General features: G+C 37.4%; 2 protein-coding genes across 2 annotated transcripts in view; one reads left to right on the plus strand and one right to left on the minus strand.

Moving 5' to 3' along the window:
* The window catches only part of elp4 (elongator acetyltransferase complex subunit 4), a 75398-nt gene that overhangs the window by 32865 nt on the left and 18918 nt on the right, over nucleotides 1–23615 (minus strand). The window contains exons 6-9 of the mRNA XM_015374159.1: nucleotides 23300–23378; nucleotides 18689–18877; nucleotides 12958–13066; nucleotides 10718–10824 (exon numbers count right to left, since the gene is read on the minus strand). Coding sequence (XP_015229645.1) covers nucleotides 10718–10824; nucleotides 12958–13066; nucleotides 18689–18877; nucleotides 23300–23378 — 484 coding nt within the window. The remainder of the gene's footprint in view (nucleotides 1–10717; nucleotides 10825–12957; nucleotides 13067–18688; nucleotides 18878–23299; nucleotides 23379–23615) is intronic.
* immp1l (inner mitochondrial membrane peptidase subunit 1) overlaps nucleotides 13092–23615 on the plus strand; it is a 49838-nt gene continuing 39314 nt past the window's right edge. Inside the window, exon 1 of the mRNA XM_015374169.1 lies at nucleotides 13092–13116. The gene's annotated coding sequence lies outside the window, so the exon portion shown is untranslated. The remainder of the gene's footprint in view (nucleotides 13117–23615) is intronic.

A 23615-nucleotide genomic window follows, 5' to 3' on the forward strand; every position in this document is an offset into this window, starting at 1 on the left:
AAAATATTACGTATTTTATACTGTAAATATAAATATCTGCTTACAAACCTATATTTCAACTTCAAAGCAACATAAGCCCCCCTAAAGGTTTATAGCATCACCCACACTTTCTAACACATGAGCAACGATTACATAAACCTAAGGCAAAATTATGCAGAACTTTCCCATAAATTCCATAAATATCAAGAGAAATAACACTGAGACACTGTTTATAAGTACCAGGGGACCTATGCTACTCCAGTCACTCTCAATATGCTAATAGAAGCCTTATCTGAGCAGAACAACACAAACCCTTTAGTGCCACAAGACCCTACAGATGTAAGACGGCTTGCATGTTATAGCGTCTTTTCTTTTCCCTAATGGGAGCTGAAGACATGAGGGGCTACTTTAATCAGGTCTGAGTCCAATGTGGCCAGTCTAGTCTGATGGGAGCTGAGTGGTGCATGGACTGCGTTAAGGGTTCACTGCTCACTGATAAAACAGTTTCACTTTCAGGGTGAGTTCAGGCAAACCATGCTCTTACACAGTCTGGCAGGAGAAGAAAATATGCCCTGTTTTGTTTAGCTTTAGGACTGTCTGCTTAAAACAAATGTTTGGGCATTCTGTTGATATAGCCTGGATGGCAGGGCGTTTGGTTGCCACAAATATGTTTTCCTCCAGTTTGACTTAACTACCACAAAAACAACTGCTGCTGCTTTTCCATCATGGTTATCATTAAATAAGGTAAAATAGCATTTTAATAATTTTAGACGATTAGTGACGTTTTTAAACCTTGATGTTATCATTGCATGATCAGTACCTTCACCCGGTCAACAATTGTACGAAATAAGAGAACTGTGCCAATATAGAGATATATATATATATATATATGGTGCACAATGCATTTCACTTTTTCCACTGGATATCATCTGGTTTTAGAAGATTGAGAAGAAATAAAATCCTATACTGTTCTGCATGGGATATGATTAACTAAGAACCTTGCAAGTGCCTCAACACATCAAACACCCCCCAACTTGTTCAAAAGTCAGCACCTAGACCTTGCATGCTTCTTAAAAAATGCACAGGCACCTTTGCAAACTAAATAAAATCCATGTTTAATAATTAATGCAGTTCGGAGATATGTAGTGAATTGTTCAGCTGAAGAGTATGATGGCGTGCCACGGACTGGCCAGAAGAAAGCTCTCGCTCTTCTTTGCCACACAAGCACATATGATATGCACACCTTATTCCCGACTGCAACATAGGCTGATTTGCACCAAGGAAGGAAGAATAAATTATTCAAATGGAATACTATTCCAAAGGTTTTTTTTCCCCAGCTGATTGTGATTTCCTTGGAAAAGTACAAATCAGCATTAGACGTATCAGGAGCCAAAATCCCTTCCTTGGATCGAGGACACCAAATGATGGCTTTAATTTAAATAAATTTTATGCCAAAAGAATAGCTGCCATCATCGCTAATGAATTCAAAAAGTCAACAATCTCTTTTAAATTAGTTCTTTTCAGCATTGGCCTCTCCCTGATCTTTCATGCCAAACAATATTGGACACAAGTGAGGAAAGATATACAAACAGGCATATAAAGCAAACAAACATTAAAACAAATGCAAAAAAACAAGCCCTTAGGAGTCGGTCCCTGTCTGACTCGTTCTGCATTTTGCAGCTCCTCCTTCCTCCCCTTTTCATTTCTGTCTCAATAAGACGGTTTGGTGCCTCTGAGGAGAAGCCCTCATTTTAATTAGACCTGACCTGAGAATCACTTAACTGCTCCTCTCCGCTTATGACTCCCCCTCCTTTTTCTCCAAGCCTTGCGCTCTGTTCCTCACATAGGTCCATTAACACCCTTCCCCTGGCACCCACAGGCTTCAACAGGGGGCAGACATAGGCGTTGTCTTAAAGACGTTTTGAGGACATGCCAAGAAACATTAAACTACTCCATCCCTTGGACTCTGTTAGTTAGGTTCTCTTCCTCCTCTTCTCAGGATTTCTATCTGTATTTTTGTATTCAATTTGTTTAAATTTTATGCACCCTTGTACAATATAACTCAGTTATTAGAGTCACGTAGGAGTGAAATGGATGACTGAAGGCGGTAAATGGAATTAAAAAGTCGCAATTTAATCTAAACAGGTGTTTAACTATAGGTGCAGTACAAAATGCTCAAACACTTTAGAATGAGTGTTTTAGCAGCACTTATAGGTGATTGCCCAGGAAAAAAAACACTGCCTCAAATAAAAAGATTATTCTGATACTAAACTTTGCATTTACAACCTTGATACTGAGGAAAAGGGTTTTGAATATGTTGAAAATCACTGCAGGATATCTTCTATCTCACAGCACACTTACAGAGCACATGCAAAGGTAAATAACCACAGTTCTTACAAGAGCAACATAATCGAGGATGACTGGGTAGCACTGGGGCAAATGTAAAGCCAAATTCAAGTGGCAGTGCTTTTTGCTACATGTGTTTTGCGCAATGATCGTAGAAGAAAAAATTTAAAATATAGTTAGTATTTTCTACAGGACATCCAACCTACCAAACTTAGTAGCTAAGATCATGGATGGGATGCGTAAATAAATAAAATGAATACCAGTTAGATTTAGCTACAGGTATTTAACACCAACCAGAGGACATCTGTCTGGTTCTGCTGGAGGTTTCTTCCTGTTAAAAGGGAGTTTTTCCTCTCCACTGTCGCTACAAGCATGCTTAGCAAGGGATTGCCTTCGAGTCAAAAAGTCGCTGCAATCAACTGGTTTTCCTTAGACAGAAAACTTTGAATCAATTTGACTATATGATGTGGTTGAATTGTAAAGTGCCTTGAGATGACATGTGTAGTAAATTGGCGTTATATAAATAAAATAAATTGAATCAGGAGGGAAGAAAGCTGGCTAAGTTTTCCTTTGAATCTTTTTAAAACACAATCTCTACATTACAAAGAGTGTGGTTTCATATGAATTGAGGTCATCTCCTCCTAGTGGTCTGGAGCACTTCCATCATGCCGTCATTGTTGTCAACTTATCGACTTTGTTGTTATATTAAGCAACCTTTAAACTAATGTTTTTATCTTTAAATAGCGACTAGCAAAATATCTTGTGACTTATTTCTGTATGGTTGGAAACTTTGGTAACAACACATTAAAAGTAGCGATTATTATGAGTTTACAGTCTTCAGCGAGCAGTAATGAGCCCCTTCCTCCTCCAAAGCACTGACAGGTGGCCAGAATCAGCTGACAACCTTAGCTGTAGTCAGAGAGGAAAGTGCATGCAAATGTAAATATAGTTACACAAAAGTTTTTTTTTAACTGTTCATTAAAATCGATTCCTCTCTGCCTTTGTTTTATAAATAGCCTGGTCGACTGTGTGTGTCTTTGGTAACTATTTTCTTGGTAAAGTTGTGGACTTATTGAGTTATATAGTTTGACTTCAGTTAAAATATGACTGAACACTTGAAATTAATTTATAGAGTATATCTTTATTTTTTAATACATTGAAAGTTTTTTTAATCACTCTCCATCTGGCCAAAGTTGATAATGCTCCCTCCTAAAGGCTGGATAAAGGCATTACCAAATATGCAAATTAGGTGATAAAGCCTTCACGTAACTTCTAGGAGCCAACAGTGATTTTCTTTGCTGAAGAATTGGCAGCAGTGCATGTGATGCACATTTGCTCTTATTAATTTATAATTGTTTTTTGCTACTTGCACCTTCCTTTCTTTATATTCTTTGTGTTTGGTTGCGAGCATAATTAATGTATTTGCAGTGAGTTTTGTGTCTGCAGCATATTTCCACTTTGCTGCTTTCTATTTTCTCTCATTGCAGCTTTTATGAACTTGCAGTTCTTTTTTTCTGCTTCCACCATTTTTTCTTTGCCAGTGTTTCAGTGTTTGTCTAATTATTGAGTTTTCAGGTGCTTTTGAATTGGCTTTAAAACATTTAGATGGTGGCTGCACCCCTTGGCCACCACAGGAGTGTCAGAGTGATACAGATCACTCATAATACAATGCTGCTTTATAGTTAAGTACAGTTGGCAAGCCAAGAGCGGTGTGCCTGACGAGCATCCGACTGCAGGCTGATTTACAGAAAATGACTTTGTGTGTATATAATTTGCAAAATCAAAATGTTATTTTCTAATTCAGTATTAGCAGCAGTTAGTTATTAATAAAAATAGCATTTAGAGGTGATATGATGGTGATATGTTTTGGTTTCAAAAGAAAATGTGAACTGTGATAAAGAAAATTACATTTTACTTAAAGTTAAGCTTATTGTACCATACATACCATAAGCTATTTTTGTCATTCTGTTAGTTTTATAGCAACAATGAGGATAGAAAATGTTTAAATAATAACTTAATATTCTCTGGATTAGCCAGGGGTTCTACTCTGTCTGTAGCTGCCGATTATGTCTTTGAGATTGGCAAGAGTCAAGTTTACCAGACTTTTAGCCAGCTGACAGGTTTGTGACTGCTGTGTGCCAGTCTCTTTGGCACTTTTAATAACATCCCAGTAAAAACATTAACTGAGTGAAATGGTATGAATAAACCTATAAATAATCTTGATAATTAATAATTATAAAACTTAAACATCAGTAAGCAGCCTGTTTCTACAACCTACAGAAGACATCCTGTGTGCAGCCTACGCAGGACTTAGTGACATTCCCTGCGAGTGCAGCTAAAGACACCTCCAAACAGGTTCTCTATTAAAAGACTAATTTGACACAAATCCCTTTCTTACACTGTAGTTGATCTTCTGACCTGCTTCTGGCACCCATGCACCCAAAGGCACCTTGCCTGTCAGTTTAAAGGGTCAAGCAAAGGTAAGGAGAATGTAATTGCGTACCATCTACATTCTTTGGAGCTTCATCCTCAAAGCAGCTTGGTTTGTGAAACCTGTGACAAGAGCTTGAGCGCTGCAACACGAGTGACTGGGACAATTCTCACGCACATGGCGAATAATTGAAAGTTGCTTTCACATAGGATAATAAGATCGATGTGTGGGACTAAGAAATGTTTGCAAATGTTCATGAATATGTGTTAATCCTGTCCAAACCACTAACACTCCCCTACCTGCACAGGCAGGGCCATGGGTTAATTCTGTCCTCAGGCGCCATGGCTAATAACTGCTCATCAACCGCAGCTTGAACTCTCAGCAAGTCGAGTGTTGCTGAGGCAACAGCAACACCAAGAAAGCAGAGCATCGATTGAGCTGAGAGTGGGATTGAAACAACTTAAAAAAAAAAACTAGCAAACAGATTTAGATTCATTAATTACTTTTTAAAAACATATAGCCCTTTTTTCCTCATTACCGAAGACTGTAGTACCTGTAGGATGAGTTTGGCAGCAGTTAGGATATTAGTTACGAGCACACACGTAGCTGGGATGGCATGCAGCTGCTTGAGTCAGCTAGTGAGAATCTGTTGCTGTCAATCAGCTGTCATTTAGCACCACCACCCACACGTTATTTCTAATACAAGCTTATTGATTCGCTGATTTCAGAACAACACAAATCTGCAGAAGGTTGAAACAAAGTCCAAAGTCTCGGCAGGATGTGATGCTCAGTAGGGGGAGTATTGTCTTTTGTGGCTTCAGGGCAAAAAGAGTCTTGTAGGTTGAGTAAATGAGATGATGACCATCGCTGTGACTTGTCAAACACATTTAACCGTCATCTCATGTGTCAATCAGCTATCCACAGAGTCAGAGGACCAGCAGCGCAGCTGCTAACCTTACGGCAGTCCAGCTTATGCCCCAACAGTCAGACACCTTCCTGTAACAAGACACCTTAAACAAATTTATTGGCATTCCTTTCTGACATTTACATCTCAGCTGATGCACAAACCAATAACAGACAATTACAAAAAAAAACACCAGAACATGACTGTATTACAATGACTAACTGATTTAATGCGTGACTTTAGACACAAGGTTCTATGGGAAATTCCCAGACAAGTAAGAATGTGTCACGGCCAGGGATTATGATTGACATTTTAGATTAAGTGCACTCTTGAGTCAACAATGGCAACTATTTTTGGATCGTTAATTGTCTTATGTCAGTAGAACTAATTTTTCTTGTGAAAAGCAGAACAAGAACAGAAGTCTTCTTAGCCCGGTAAACAGATTGTTAGAAAAGTGGACAAAGCTTTGTGTTAAAAATGCTCTAAATTCTGAAATGTATGACATAGTAACCCAACCTCAAAAGGCCGACCTTTAATGAATGTTGAAACATAGGATTATTTATCAGGGGAGTTGAACTCATGTTAAAATGAATCTCCCCATCTAGCAACAAACACAGTTTTAATACTGACGCTTTATGCAGAACTCAGCTATACAGGAGATAAAAATACCAGTGTTTACAGTAATTAAAAGGTCCACTCAAAAGTCTCAAAAATTATAAAAAAATGGATATAGTCTTTTCTGTGATCTTTGTTTTACCAAATTCCCAGGCTCTATGCTTCTTTAAATTCTCCTCCTGTAGAGGCTATTGGTAGTAATGACTGCAATAACATTTCCTTAGTCTTTAACTAATATATTCTAGGTTAACTGAACATTGATCTTTTATTCAATTTTAAGCTTCATTTTGTTGAGTTTTTGAAGGGGAACTTTGTTTTTTCTTACATTGGGCCCTTGATTTTACGTTATTGCATCATGTTCTACTCACCAAATTTAGTTTTGTGTCATTTGGAGCCGTTCTGAAGATATTCGATTAGGTTATATCCAAGTAATGTCTTCCTATGGGCAATGACTTGAAGGCACAAACTGAACTGTTCATAATCTATTTTTTATGGTACGCCAGCATTCAAAACATGTAGGCAAATCACTCGCCCTCAGACATCCGCGGTTATAGTTTTTATATCTATATGTTTTAAAAACAAAGCGACGTCATCCGTGCATGCGGACTGGAGTCGCAACAGGAAGCCCAGGCCACAGGCGGCTACGCTCAACCCCTTCTATTCATTCGGCTAGCTAATCTGAATTGTTCAATTCCATTTCGAGAGCGAGATCATCTATGGTAGTAGCACTAGACATCTTCCAGGCATGTGAGTAAAACTAGCAGCAGTTCAGGGGACAGGAAGAATGAATGGTAGCTGGCGCGCGCGGATGACGTCATACACGCGCTGCTTTGTTTTTAAAACATATAAATATAAAAAATATAACCGCGGATGTCTGGGGGACAGTGATTCGCCTACATGTTATGAATGCTGCCGTACCATAAAGAATAAATTATGAACAGTTCAGTTTGTACCTTCAATTCGACTGCCCATAGGAAGACATTACTTGGATATAACCTAATCGAATATCTTCAGAACGGCTCCAAATGACACAAAACTTACATGGGTGAGTAAAACATGATGTAATAACGTCAAATCAAGGGCCCAATGTAAAAAAAAAAGAAGTTCCCCTTTAAGTTCATCTTTTTTTTTGGCTCCCTTTTTAACCTTTGAATAGGACTTTGCATTGCCCTCATTTATTGCCATGGAAGCTTTATAACTGTAAAGATATTGGTCGACTAGTTGATTGATAGGTTCATTGGTGTGAGCAGGATCCTCACTTTAAACTCACTAAACAGGATGATTGAATGAGATCAATCAAGAGAAAAAATAAAACGACAAACAAAAGTCAAAAACCTAACCAATCTTAGTGATTCAACTTGAAGCCTTTTTTTGTAAATTGTTAAAGGGACGCTGATGGCAGCCAGACACCTTAGCGTTTGACTTGGTTTTTAACCACAGAAGAGATGAAACCTGCTTGGCACAACTAAGGTGAAAAATTAAGAAAAGCCCTGAATAATTATGACATTAATTTCTAAGTGCTAGGCACACTCAAAAAGGCTGCAGAGGGAAGAATGTTTCACCACCAGGGTTCTGTTATGTATTAGCAGAGTGTACAAAACTGGCTAAGTGTGCATCGAACAGTTATCAGTTATTGTTCTCTTTAAAAGCTACGTATGATTTTACCATTACAGTTGTTTTTGTACGGCTCTAACAAGCTGTAACTTTATCACCAAACATCTTTTAAAACTTATGAGTTTTAAGTCAGTATGGAGAAACAACTGTTGGAGACAATGGAAGCCAATTTCAGGAAGCTAATTCCTAGTAAATGGGGTGTTTATCAAAAGAGGTTCACAAAGCATTTAACAGGGATTTTCTAGAAAAGGCAGCTCCCTGAGTATAATTTCTAAAAGCTGTTTGCCAGTACTAAAACAAATTATTTCAGGCACTTCTCTTGAACACCTTTATATTTCTATTACTGTTTAATCCAAAGAGCAAAAGGTTTGTAAAACACACAAAAACCTGTGAACAGATGTCTTAAGAGATTAGCTGTTTTCTAAATATAAATAAATAAACAAAATCATTGACATTAACAGACCTTATAATCTGTGCTGCAGGAGCCTATTAGGGGATTCAATGAAAAGAGGAGAGAGGGTTAATGATGACAGAAGAAAGGATTAGAAGGATTGTCAAAGGTGGCAAAAAGAAAAGAAAATTAGAAGCTTTTGAGTTTGGGGGGGTAGGGTTGGCATTCCACTCCTCCCCTCCAAATCCTGGCTGAGACAATAGGAATCACTAAAGAGCCAAGGAGCAGAGGGTACGATAAGGTAATGATAATGTAATGAGGACCAATCATGAGCCAGAGCTAAGTGCGGAGCCTCCTAATTTGTCTCCAGAGTAGTAGTTCAGTGTCAGATGTGTATCTTTTCGAGAGAGGGATGAGGCCACACTTTCAAAATGAATGGTTGCTCAGGCACTAGAAGAAAGTCAATGAGGGGGGGGGGGATCTAAATTGGATGGAGAAAAGTCCATCAAATATATTCAAATTGCAAGGCTTTTAATAGACTGTTTAAGCTACAGTTCAATTTTGCTAAATAATAAAAAAGGGAAAAATGCTGTCCTTATAAATGGGAAAATATTACCTATTTAATCTGCAAACAACAATCCTGTATTTATTGAACAGTGAAGCAATCTTGGCAAATTCCATGATAACAAACCTATTGGGTAAATGCTGTTTAAGGTGAAGTTAGGTAAACCCTATGTTACATTTCTTATTTCCTTTAAATTTATTGAGATTTTTTTTCTGTGTTTTTTACAGGAATTACATGCAATAAAATGCAAGACATACCACGTTAACATTCAGCAGTGGTTTGACTGCCAAATTTATGGAAATAGATATTCTTTCTTTCTCTGTTGCCTCTTACCTTCACACTGTAGCGACTGCATCAGTAAGAGTGTATAATCAATAGTTTTGGCTTCTTTCCTGTCCCCCAATAGCAAAGTAGAGTAAGAACTGCTTGGTAGAGCTTTGCTGATTGGTGAAGCATCTCTTCATGGCTACTGTTTTAATGCAACAGACAAATGCCAAAACAACAATATAACAATAATATATAACAATAAATATTTGGACATAGAGCACAGTAAATAATCATACCTTTTGATTATTACATATTTTTTTCACATTGCAACCAGAAACATATGTGGATTATATTGGATTTTTGCATCTGTGCGAAAAAAATCTAACAAAGTCCACAAAAGTCAATGGAGAGAAAATTACAGTTTTCGTTATATTATTAAATTATATTATTAAAAAAAAAAAAAAAACTGTCAGATAAAGAGAGCTATCTTTAGAATAACACTCGTTAGTATTATTACTCACTAACTTTAAAGAGACATACCTTTTTATGATTTGATCTCAGTACATATTCAGTTGTTATATGAATGCCTAAGATGGGTGCTAAAGACATACTAAAGACCAAGGAAAAAAGCAGGTCAGGGATGAAGCAGTAGAAAAGTGTAAATAGCGTAAAGCAAGAACAATGTCCTATAGATATGGAATGGGATGCAGTTCAATAAATCCGTTGAAAGTAGAAAAACCAAACCAGATCTTTACATCTAAGATATATATGTCCACCTAAGCTGACCGGATATCAATGATAGAAGCGGTCAGGAAACCAGCGTAGCTCTAAAGGAGCAGCAGAGCTCAGGTTTGTTCACCTGTTGACAGGGCAACTTTTTTGATGGGCATGTCTCGATTCTGGTCTTTACGAAAGAGTGGGGTAAAAGAAAGTTATCTTCAAGAGAATAAAAGACCCAATAAACAAGAAAGAGTGGAAGACCAAGTTCTAAAGTCACGAGCCCAAAATGATATTATTGGCTTTCAGACAAACGTTAAAAGTAGCAGAAAACCAACACTGTGCATCTGCTTTTAGAGGTATGGAGAAAAACTTTTCCATCATTAGAAACCAGGGAGCTGAAGGCAACAATGATGGAATAAAAATAAAGAGAAATCTTTAAAGAAACTTATAAGAGATAGCTAAATACCTGAAACACCTTCCAGCAGAGCACCAATCTTTAACATAAAGCCACAGTTACAGCAGCATCATTTGGATGCAAGCCTTTACATGTTATAATGGTATCAAAAATCCTGACCTAAATTAAGTTGATATTTCCTGGCAACACTTGAAAATTTATATTCAGACCCTTTTCATCCAATGTCATTGAAACAGAGCTGTTTGGCTGAAACAAATGGGTTTAAACATCAATCTCTGTGTAGACAAAGCTGGTGATAGCATGTGCTGTTGTGATTGCAAGATGACAAACTATAGAGAATATATTAATATTTTGCAATCCAGTGTGAATAAGCTAAATAATGAGGTAAAAACAACAATAGGAGGACATATGTTGTAAATAAAATAAAGGAAGGGGTTAAGGCAGAGCCAAAGAGCAAAGCTAACACATACCTCAATACTAAACTGTTTCCTCTTGAGCTTAAAGGCCAGGTCCTTGTGGTCAGGGAGCTGGCTTGCCAGACAGTTCAGGTGAGGCACCTGGCGTACGTACAGCAAGCCTATGAAGCACAGGGGGGCCGGATCAAAAAAATGATATTAATCGAAATAATAAGAAAATACACTCTACGACAAAACTTATATGATTTTAAGTTCAATCATTTTTACAGTACATCGCCTACTGAGTATGAAGGTGAACAACAACCTAAGATTGCCTGTATTATCTTTCAATAGTGGTAAAAACAAACAAACATTAAAATAAACAAAGAAATAAATAATTAACTCTTTCATTAAAGTATGTAATTGTGCATACTGTAAGAAATTGATCATACTTTTAAAATTTGAACCAATAATTTGTTTTGCATTAACACATAAAGACAAAATTGGAGCTCTTTTAAAGAAGCATTCTTCCTCAAACTTTATCAGACTTTTATTTTAATAAAGTTGAGGTTTTGTTATTTTTGGTAGATCTGAAGAATTAACCTCCTAATAATAACTAGATGCATTCCCATAAACATATTTTCCTTCCAAGGATGTTTGAATTCAATAAATATTTATATTTTTCCTTTGAAGGTATTTAGTTTATACCGTAATCTATTTCTATCAAAGCGTATAATTTCTTTCTGTATCATATACATTGCATTCTAAAGTGGATGTCAAAACATTATTTTACTGTGATTTAAAAACAATAATAGAGAAGCCTTTCTTCCTCTCCTCTAATGTCCTAATTATTGAAGAACTGGTATTTTTCCCCCCAACTTTTAGTGTAATAATAAAAACAGAAACTATGATTTCCTGCTACAACAGGAGGAACAGATGTGGGATTTTCTAAACCCTCGACTCCCCTTTTCATTTCATTCCAGCACATTGACATTTCCAGAAAACTGTATACACACTGTAAAAGTAGGGTGGTACAAACAAGCGTGACACAGAAAAGGAAAAGATTGAGGGAGTAATGGAGAAAGGAAAGCAGATAGAGAAAGTGGGGGATGGTGGGTTCTCTCCTCTGTGCACTTGGGTGATTTCCCTCTGCCTGATTTGCAGTGACAGGCTTCCCAGCATGCTTTGAGCAGCCCTGAACTGCTGCCGCAAACACACATACACACATGCACTCTCCTACTCGCACCAGATGCGTTGGCATACATCAACACGCATTAAAACAATCATACACATAAAAGTATTTCAGAAGCCTGTAACAGAACTAGTTAATCAGGAAAAGTATGGGGTGTTAATCTGCATAAATATCAACTCAAAAATCCAGAGGATACTTTTGAAGCTCACTAGTTAAGATCGTGAAAACTCATAGATGGTGCGAGGTTTCTAAAACTTGCTTGCCGAATGCAGAATGCATAAACATTTCTGTATAGGATCTAAACAAATGTTCTGAAGAAAAACTACAATCTAAAACTGAATGTTTACATGTGCAACAACTTGAAGAGTTGAGGGACGGCTGGGAAAATGTAAGGAGGGGGGGAAGGAGTGAGTGGAAGAGTTGGAGAGAAACTGCTAAAAATACCACCCTCACTTATACTGACCTTTATGTGTGGAGAGTGATAGAAAAGAGGAAAGTGAGGAGGAGAAGAAGAAAAATGATAAAACTGTGCAGAAAAAAAAAAAGTGATGCTGAGGACCGGGAGAGCAGAAACAAACTCTGCCTTCCCCTCCCATGCCTTAGTTTCTCTCTCTCTACACGTCTCCTTACCAGTGTCCTGTCTCTCCACTGAAAGCTTTGCCCTCCATTTATTAGCAGAGCATGCTGGCCATGGAGACATTGAGCGAGAGATGGAGAGATGGAGGCAGAGAGGAAGGGAGAGTGATGGTGAGAATATCGATTCCCTAGTGTTGGTCTGCTCTGCTCCAGAGCCTCAGGGGTATGGGACCAGGGATGGAGAGCGGGCGAGGCGAGAGGGAGAGAGCCTCTGCTGGAGGTGGAGGGGGGTGGAGAGGCAGGGATGGAGTGAGGTGAGGGTGAGAGGGAGAGAGGGGGTACGGCGTGGCAGCTGAATCCCCCCCGGCCTGTCTACTGAGGAGCACGTCTGATTGAGCAGCAGCACGCTAACACGCAATGACAGCCTGGCCTGCAAGGGGGCTGCCCTGCCTCCATCCCAGCTCTGGTTTTAATGCACTGCCTCTGTGTATGTGTGTGTATCTGATGGAAAAGACGCTGAAAGATAAGCGAGTGTGTGTGTTTGTACCATGGTAGTCTTTGTAGAGAGGGTTGGTCTCTCTCTCAGAGCCTTTGAATGATTCCAGGGCGATGGCATTGTCACACAGCCGGGTTATGCTGCCCATTAGAGCTCTATCCTGCAGGAACGGAGAGAAGAAGGATTGAGAGTGAAGACCAACACAAGCAGGTAATTAAAAGCCTCCTGACGGGCCCCCAGTGTTACAATTAAATCAGGTCACCATTTCCTGCCTGTGACCAGCTCCTCTATGACCATGACTTATGGGAGTGTGATGAGGTGGAGAGGGTAAAGTGCTGATTGGAGTCACACAGGTGATGTGAGGTCAGGCACTTCACATCAGTCACCTACACTCATGTACAAAATGCTATGCAACTCAAGTGTTGGTCATTATTTCACCTCATAAAATATGTTTGAGAGGAAGGTTAACAGCTGATGCACAAAGCAAAAGCAGTGAAAAGCAGGACAGGATAGAAAAAAAGTGTCTATGCAGGTTTGATGATGATAGCTCCCCCTACTGGTTAGGTCAATGAAACATTGGAGGTGAGGACAGAAGACAGCAAAGGGAAACATATCAATAGAGAAAAGAACGTGAAGGAGCGGGAGAAAAAGAGGGACAGTGCCATACAGGGAGAGAGGGAGTCCTGCATTATTAATCCCTTTCCCTCCTGAATCATTCACATCCTTCTCTCTGTGTTGGCTGCCACAGCCTAATGCAGTTTTCATGCCTTCTTGTCTTTTTTCCTGCTCTTTCTTCCTCCTCTTCGTTTTTGTCCTACTTTTAAAGTATGCATATCCAGCAGTGGGTACCAAGGCCACAGAAATAAAAGGACCTCATGTCGCTTTGTCTGCAAAAGTGGATGAAGACAGTTTTTATTTTAAAATCAGCCTCCAATAAAACTATTGTATATACTTTCCCTAAAAAGCCATGATTATTTAAGGAGATACAAGCAACTTATCCTGACTTAAAATTTAGAATTGAAATAATGCAGTTTTCACTAGAAGCAGCCCAGTATAGTGGGAGCAGGGAAGAATGAGGTCAGTAAAATGTGAGGGTAACAACCTGCATTTGACTGTATGTAGATGATCAGGTGATCGCCTTTATAAACTACAGATCAGTTTTTAACTCAGATTTATAAGTTCTTTAGTTTGTTTGAGAATAAACCTGAAAAACTAGTTTTTCTTTTTAATTCCAAACATGTTGGACCAGTTAGGCACAGCTAAAGCAAGTTCCCTAGAAAGATCTTGAATGAACATATATTATATATATATATATATATTATATTAAATAATGAAAAACAGGGATGGAAATGCACATGTTTAAAGAAGAATATATAAAATGCAACTAAATACACTGAACATAATAATTCAAAATTAATACCATCAAATTGTTATAAGTCATTCCCATTTGTGGGTTCATGAGGATTCAAATTTTAGCTCTACTTTCTAGCTTTCCTTAGCAGAACTTTCTGGAAGTTTTCATCTTTTACAGGATTCTTAAAGAAAATCTGTGACATATTCTCCTAAAACAATTCCATTAGCATCACAGAAACATTAATATACAAATGAACACCAGGGAATTTAAGCTCCAGGCCGATTTTTTCCTTTTTTAAACACAATAACATAGATGTATAACCTAAGCTTAAACTGAAAAAAATATATTCATTAGCATCTTACCCTTTATGTCACAAGAACTTAACTACTAACATGTCTTACACGTGGTTATAAGAGTTCCTTCAGGATGTTAGACTGACCCGAAGGAAAGAAGTCTAAATTATTTTCCAGATTTCTTTTTAAAAACCAAAAAACTACAAAGATATTAAAGACAAGACTCACTGATAATCTGGGGAAAACAGGATGGTTTACTAGATATTTAATAGATATTAAAAGCCAAAAGGTTTTGTGACTATGTTAAAATTAAAACTAAGGTATGTACGTCCTTTCTTAGATTTAAAAAAGGTGCACACAATATTATATTTCAAGGACATTATTGTGAGTGAAGTATATTTTCTTGTATCATGAATTAATTAATTTTTGTTATGAGTGGTGTAAGAAGGAAAGCGTTCATAAACTTTTGATTCAGCCTAACAGCCACAATACTGTTTATGTAAATACAATGCATTTTTTTGTCTGAATAAACAAAATAAAGTTGTCTTAAACTAAATAAAAAAAAACCTAAAAGTCACAAAGCAACATGTTTCATTTTTCTGAGATACCCAAATAACTTTCAGATAGGATGAATTGAAAAAGCTTCCTGGATGGGAAGCAAAACGTCTTCAAACTTATTAAACAAATTTCGGTGTTTTTTTTTTTTTTTTTGGTAAGAGAATAGGAGAAACAAGATTTTCTAGTCAGATGTAAAAAACATTCAAAACTACGTTGAGCCCAAAGGGGATTTAATTGCTGAGATCTTGAATTATCTCATTGTTACTGACAAATTGTACAAAACACAAGCAGAGAGAGTTTTTAGACACAAAAAGGTGAAAGCCATCCGGAGAAAAGCTGATTTCCCAAATGTCAAAGCAATAGAGAAGAAGGAAAGAGTTGTTGACAACTTTTGCACCCTATATCTGATGAGTGAACAGAAAATCATCAGGAAAAAACTAAATATAACAGCGAATTAACATTCTGTATCCATAGAACTATGGATTTTTCTGTAGGAAGACCATAAACTTTAGGAGGGTTTGTAATCATAGGATTAAAAAACTTCATTGGGTAAAATTTCAATCAATTCTGTTTTAATGTTTAGAAGAGATTTATTTTGGGTGGAAAAAAATTAAATTAAACATCTGCATGTGCATTTATTTGTTATTTCAGAAACTTGGATTCATAAATAATCTCCATTTAAGAGGGTTTGCACATATACCTTTTAAAAGCATTAAAATAATTTAGTTTGCCGAATACATAGAGCATTATGGGAAAGCTTTATTCTGCACATGTGTGTGAGCTGGGTGTGGTTGCTGAACATTGTATGATGGAAAGAGTCTAATTAATGTTTCAGATGGGCTGTGGCATTGGGCTGCTCTGAGGAGGCTTTCAGTGGGTTGCTCAGCTTCCTTAGCTGCTCAATAATGGATTAAGTATTGTAGACTAGTAGCAGAGGGCTAACTGGCTGAGACCACAATGTTTGAGTCTGTAAAACCACTTCTGCTGGTCTAGACAGTCTACGCTCTTTTACCTGAAGGAAATATCTATACAAAGCAATGCAAGAAATATCGTCTGACTAAAGTTATCATCTTGATAAGAGCAGCCTTCATACATTGGTGAAGACAACGGCACAAAGTGAGAATGGAAATGCTAAGTTAATCACATGGTCACAACATAACAGCCGCTAATTACCTCCATGTTGGCTTCATCACCAAACACCTGATTCAGTCCAACCCCCCCTTTTTTTTCAACTCATTCACTTCTCTCCCCAGGGTGGAGAAGGGGGAGGGGACAGATTAAGGGTTGGGAAGCCTGGCCAGAGTGGGACAGGAGGACCGCTCCCACCACAGCTGACATCTGCTAGTTAGCCACTCTACCTTTTTTTGCCTAGGCCAAGCCGCCGCGCACAGTGCGCACAGGCCTGGAGCCAGTGAGTGCTGTGACAACACAGCTGTTCTCTGAGCTAGGCACTGACCTATATCTCTGAATAAAGAAATCACAAACAATACTGTGTCAGGTCTCTTCAGAATGAGAAGTCTTTAAGTGTGCTTGAAGAGTGCTCAGGTTAGTTTGGTAAAGAGATGGCTTTGGAGGCTATAGCGCTGCTATGGCTGATTGTCTGGTTAAGGGTGGTGGTTTGCCATATGCCTCAGCAGATGACTCCACCTTCACACTGAGAGGCCAGACTGGACACAGACTCACAGACCACTACCAAACCCCCACCCCAACCAATATCATGACCAAAGACACACACACACACAGACACACACACCTTTAAGAAGATTTTATTTTTAATAAAGCCCTTGAGAAAGTTGTGGTAAAGTGATGCTATACAAATAAAGCAAACTGAATGTTAGAAAAAAAAAGAGAAAAATCAAAAACAAGGCAAGAAAACAATGGCTAAAATGAGAACCACAGCAGATTAATAGGAGATCAATATGAACAGGGAGAGGCTTTGGACAGGAGATTTTCTTGCATTAACACAGACGTCAGCTAACCTGTCCATTTTGGATCTGGTGCTGAATACACAAGAATAGAGCAGAGGTTCTTCACTGCATTTTTTTAGACAAGTGGTTTCAGAGAGATGATAAATCCAAACAGTGGTTAAACAATCAATAATCACAGTAATCTCAATCAGTCCAGCTTTGACTGGAGATTAAGATGTATTCCCTTGTCTCAATTTAAGGTTACCAAAAATAGGGATCTATATGTGTCACTTCTGATCAGATTCTGATGCTTGAGTTTGAATCTGCAGAGTCCGATAGTCTTCCTTTAGGAGACGTCTGTTTGCCAAAATGCTATCATCATTAACTACTACTACTTTTTTGCTTGTACATACACCTGTAATAATATGTATATCCTGTATAGCACTTCTGGATAGATGCAAACCACATTTTGTTGCTTTGTACTCGTGACAGTGCAATGACAAAGTTGAATTCTATTCTATTCTATTACTGCTGTTTTTTTTCTAAACTACGGTAAACATCTCTCTACATTACATGTATGCACACACGTTTATCCCAAAACACAACTTGAGAGGTCAAAAAAGTGGAAGATTTAAAACGTAAATTGTGTTAACAAGAAAAATGTTGTCCTGGAAACAGAGAAAGGACCATAAAGGGTCAACCTTTCAGCTGTTAAGAGATTTTAAACAAACTTAAATCTATTATAGATATCTAAGTTTTCAGATACATTAAAAATTATACAAAATCAGATAAAAACTTATTAATTTTTTTACTTAACTTATTTTTTTTATTTAACCAGGGGGGGGGGAAATCCCATTGAGATTAAAAACCTCTTTTTCAAGGGAGTCCCGGCCAAGAGGCAGCAAAGTTACATAAGAAACAGAGATACATTAAATTAAATGACAGGTACATAAAAAAACATATCAAGTAAAACATTTGCAGATCATTGAGGCTGCTTCAAATTCTTTCACTTTCAACTTAAACGCATTTAAAGATAAAAACTCAGCTCATGAGCCATTATAAAGCAGTGTACATACATTTTACATAGCATTAGCTCTATGTAAAATAAAGAGGATGAGTCCTTCCCAACAGAAGGTTTCAGACAGAGCTCAAAAACACCAAGCCAAAAGGGTTGGACTCACTCAACTTTTAGATATGTCTTGTTTTATTTAATATTCAATCCTATTTGGATTAAATATTGGTGTCAGTGAGACTCTGTTGCTCTGGACAGAAGGGTAAGAAGGCAAACCAGGCATTTAATTCAGGTATGTTGGATCACTGACACTTTAAAAAGTTGCAGTTTTATAAGTGACTGGAATATGGAGACTATTTTACTGAAAGAATAAGCAGGTTTGGAGCCCAGCTGCCAAATCACTTTACCCTTATTGGGTAAAGCAATGGATGGCTCTAAACCTTTTTTGTGTCTTAAAACTTCCCCCTGTCTAATTCATACAAAAGGAGGCATTGGCTAAATCCTAAAATGAAGTTTGCTTAACAGTGTCATTTTTTGCTTTCATCGGCATTTTGCATTAATCTGGATGAAATCGCAAATGGTCACTTATACCAGGTGAAAGTTCAGAATCAGAACCATTTAAAAGAAGCAAGAAAGTATGTGTCAATTAGCATGTTACCTGGATGAGATGAGAGGGTAAGGTTACCACGGCAACTGACAGCGAAGACCTCAGTAACGCACGAAGTCCATACAGAAAGGTGGTCAGGGCGTGGCTGTTGCTAGGTTTGTCATGGCAACAAAGGTCGTCCCCCCACAGAGCCGAGCCCAGAGAGTGAAGCCCGACACGCAGGATGTTACGTGACTTTGACTGTAAGAATGTAAAAAGGGTGGTGGGGTAAAGTTATGTAAACGTTTTATATTAAAAAAAAAGTTATAATAATAAAAAGCACCAAATGTTACTGAAGAACATGAGGGTTACAGAAACAAAAAGAAGTGTAAGAATTTGATTTTGATTTGAAAACTTGGGTGCTGCTATCTTGGGCCATATTTCCAAACCCTGGGTGAGAGCAACAGACAGCCTGCTTAGTGGCACAGACGATTGGAACACACAGCCCAAACGTGACTGGACACAACCGCCCAATCACAGAAGCCATCTGACACATGCACAATGGACCTGTCAGACAGGCTTCCAATATGGCCGCCACCCAGAAAACCCCAGCACATTCTTGGCACAGCGGTGATGCTCTGCAGCCAAGGGGGGCCTGGGTAAGGGTGGAGTGCCTTGCCTTGAACCCCCCTCTTCCCCTACAAACACACACACACTCCACCCCCCTCCACATGGGATCAACTGAAACCAACTTTGTTTAAAAAAAAAAAAAAAGTGGGCCAAACAGTGGTAGGATATATATCACTGCACCTCAGAAAGTAGTGAAGCCTGTCCAAACTGTGAGAGAGTTTTAGTCTTGCCTACAATTGCCTTTCATTTGGTCTGTCTTATAGGACAGCTCCTGATTGCAGAAAGTGAGAGCCAAGAGCAATAAACAAAGGTCTGCTTTAAAAATCTTCTCACTTTTCACCTTTATTTTAACCTTTTCCCTAATTTAAACCACCTCCTCAATTAAGGCAACTTCTGCAAAAACTCCTCAGCTCAAATTTTCTTCGCCCAACTTTAAGACCTAACCTCATTTAGGATCTGGATCAGTATTGAAGCAATCTAAGAAAAATAAACACCATTGTTAAACTTGCTTTTCAAAACTGCCTCAGAGTTTCCAATGAGACTCTCACCCTGGACTTCAAATTTATTTATTTTTTCTCCCACGATATGCTATCAGTCTATATCTCAGCTAAGATATAAGCATTCTGCACATGTGTGCAGTAGTCACAATAAGACATGCCCCTTCTTTTGTTTGGGAGTGTTTTCCTACACAGGTTTTGAATTAGAAATCTATTTCTGTGTCTGATGCCCCACAGGAGGTCACTGCGGTAATTTGACGGTTGCTGTGGCAACATCAGGATGCAACAACAAACTTAACTCCTATAGTTTAGCCTATAGAAAAATCAGGGAACAGTGCCAGTAGGCTCCAGCCAGAAACCAGAGGCCAGCCATATAGACCAAAACTAGTCTGGGATCTCAACCCAATCAGAAAAGTGTCTGCAAAGATTTAGAGAGACCCCTTTATTTAATTATTCAGGAGAAAATTATAACCTTTCCAATTATTATTCGCTCAGTCAATGTTTACTTTAAATGTTTCAATAATTTACACCACAACAAGGAAACATAAATCATCCCATCCACCCTGTTACCATACTGTGTATGTTTTGTGCCAGCGCCCATGTCGCTCTGTGTCGGTTTGCATTCCTGGACTGTGCCAACAGTGTGTCAGGTGGTCCTGCTGCTTTAATGATGTCAGCAGTTAATCTGGTGCTTGAATGACAGCTCTTGGGGGAGAAAATCCCTTGTGTGAGTGACAGGAGGAGAGGTGGCTCCAGGTGATAAGCACAGGGTTCACAGGAAGCAGGTGAACAATGCATAGATATTGTGTATGCAGCATCCCACAAAATAAAATTAAAAAAGATGTTTTTCCATCTCCTAAAAGAAAAGCTTATGCTCAGTATGCACGGGGTTGTGTATGATAATGTTGATCACAAATTCTTGGACTTTAAACAGTAACAGCATGAGAAAGATTTAAGACAAAGAAATCATTATTATTATTATTATTATTATTATTATTTAATCTTATTCAATCAGGTGAGGGAAGGGGGGGGTTACCTTGTAGAAAATATTAAAAAACAAAATAAAACTGGTGCTGTTCTATGCCTTTATTTTAATTAACTGGAAACATGCAACTGGTGCATTTAAACTTTTTTAATATACATTCTGCATTTTTATCATAATCTGAGTATTAAGAGCTTTAAATTATTAACCCACAGCTTCTCGTTTCTCTAGGTTACAAACATGGTGTTTGTCTAGCAAGCCTTTAAAGTGGGAACGAATGCACACGTCATTCAAGTGAGCTTAGACTTAGATTTATTTTTTCCTTTTGTATAAACAAAAAGAAATTTCCTTTAAAACAGCTCTAGACAATTTCATTTTTTAAAGAGCAGACTTGAAAACAGTAATAAATACATAAAAACAAAAACAAAAAAAAACACTAACATGTTTTGAAAAAAAGATGTTTCATGTTTCAAAAAAAGCTTCCATGTTCTTTCTGATTTCGATGCAGTATAGAAAAGCCAAAGTTAAAACGTTGCAGGTTTCTGGAACTTTCACAAACACTAAATGAAGATCCAAGCTTATTTATCCACTGTGGAGAATAAGAATGCCATGTCATCCATATGCGTTTCTGTTATTAAACAGTAAAATATGAGCTTATTTTAAACCTTTTTTCACATTTTTACCAAGAGTGCCAATAAATGCAAAGTATCTACATGTGGCCAATTAAAAGATAAAAAAAAACAAAAACATTTCCAGTATGACAAAAGAAAAACATATAAGGGACAGAGAAGCCAGTACAAATAAGTCAGAGTGAGTAAACTGCTTGCTAATTTAAAGAAGAAAGCCACATGAATGCCCTTAACGTCTCTACATTTACTTTCATTTTCAGTTTAGTTTTATTTCATGCAATTAAACTTTTCATAATATAAATGCAACATAAGTCTGCTGTGACTTGACATTTTGGCTTTTTATAAAATAAAGATTTTTATAGGACAGTTTAGGTACAAATTAAAATATATACAGCTTTATATAAAGGTAGCTGCCCTCAAAGGAATCTTATAGTTTTAGTTCTTTTGTGTTCTTTAAATAGTCAAACAATTTTAAAAGGCCAGACAAAGAGCGCTACAGGCCAAATTGAATTTATCAAGCAAAAAAAAAAAAGATTTTCTAACCAACTAAGCTTAATGTAATAAAAGAAACGGTGAGCTAAACCTAATAACTACTGCGATGTAGACTTTGGGATGACTGGGACTGAGTCGTTTATATTATTATGGTGGAGATTTAGTGCAGTCATAACTTTTTTAGCATCATCTCTTTTAAATCGCTTTAAATCGCTCTGACTGAACCACTGCAAAAAAGGTCCTAAACTGATAGCCTGAGATTCTCCTTTAGGATTTTCTTGCAGCGCTTAGAATTTATAATTGTGTTGATAGAACAAAGTCATTCAGGTTTTCCTTAATGTTGGATTTTGAACCCTGACTAAAGGAGGTTTCTAGATCAAGGGTCTATGGACCTTCTGCTGTTGGTATAATTCATTTTGTCAACAAAATAAAAAAATGGAACAGTTTTTATAAATGTAAATGTAATAAAGAAACACTAGCCTAAAACTGTTTTAGAGTAATAGTTTAGGAAGTCATTTTTTGTGTGTTTAAGTTTACGACTCCATTTTTCTTTAACATCCGTTTCTTTAAATTTTGAAAGCTCCAGAAAAGAAAATGTATTAATTTCCTGAAATGTAAATACTTGATGATTTGCTGTATCTTGAATCCTAAAAACAAAAACAAAAAACTATTAACTTTGTTACAAACATTAAAGGAAATATCATACATAGAAACTGAAAAATAAGTTGTGTTAAAGCGTTTAGTAGCTTTTTTCTGCTTTGAAAAGCTTTTCTTTAGCAAGAATTAGGGCTGCAATAATGATTATTTGGCAAATCAATTAATCTGTTAATTATTTTTTCAATTAATCGATTTTTTTAATTGATAGAAAAAGGTTCCTTAAAAATACTTTTCACGAAATTAAACTTGTTGAAACTAAAACTTTTAAATTTGATGAATTCAGGATAGAACATACGGATAAATGAAAAACGTTGATATATTTTTCCACATCTTGATATAGTTACTGCTCTAAGTGGGTTGCTCTTTCAGTTAAAATCAGGTTTTAGAGTCTCTATACACCAGTTAACAATTAATCGATTAATAAATTAGCTGACGATTATTTAAATAATCGATTCATCACAATTGATTCGATTAAATGTTTCAGCCATAGCAGAACCAAAGCAAAATGGCTGTTGGGGTCCTGACAGTTACTGAGCACTGATCTAGACTTTCAATATTTTTCTGCTTTTGTACATGAAGTTCCCTGTGAAGAGAAAATGACCTGACACCCTTAACAGGGTGCTAAAAGTCAGAAGATTGCAAACTGATTTAATGATGGATGATATGGATTATCTCTAAAGCAAGCTCTACTAAAGCCAGAGTGACTTAATATGTTTATTCAATACAATATCCTAAACTATAAAACTTTGTGTTTTTGATTGAATAAAACAAAGTAGACAGTTTATTTGGTTCTTACCATTGGGGTCGCCAAATCAAAGCCCTCTCTCTGAATGACCTCTTGCAGTGACTTCAGTAAGGCAGAGTATGACTCAACCCTGAGATTGGACAAAGAATGAGACATAATGTAAACAGGGAACACAAATCTATTTTATCTAAAATGTAAAAACCATCAGCAGGATCATTTTGAGAAACCTGGGCCAAGCTGATCACTGCAGTAACCTAATCCTCAATGACTGCAGCCTGCTCCTCCTGACAGTGCTTTTCTGGAGCCACCGAAGCAGACAGATGATCCATATCAAGAGATCCAATTAATTTATTTGGTTGATTAAATT

The sequence above is a fragment of the Cyprinodon variegatus genome, unplaced genomic scaffold, assembly GCF_000732505.1.
Source record: "Cyprinodon variegatus isolate N-32 unplaced genomic scaffold, C_variegatus-1.0 Scaffold5, whole genome shotgun sequence".
Taxonomy (NCBI): domain Eukaryota; kingdom Metazoa; phylum Chordata; class Actinopteri; order Cyprinodontiformes; family Cyprinodontidae; genus Cyprinodon; species Cyprinodon variegatus.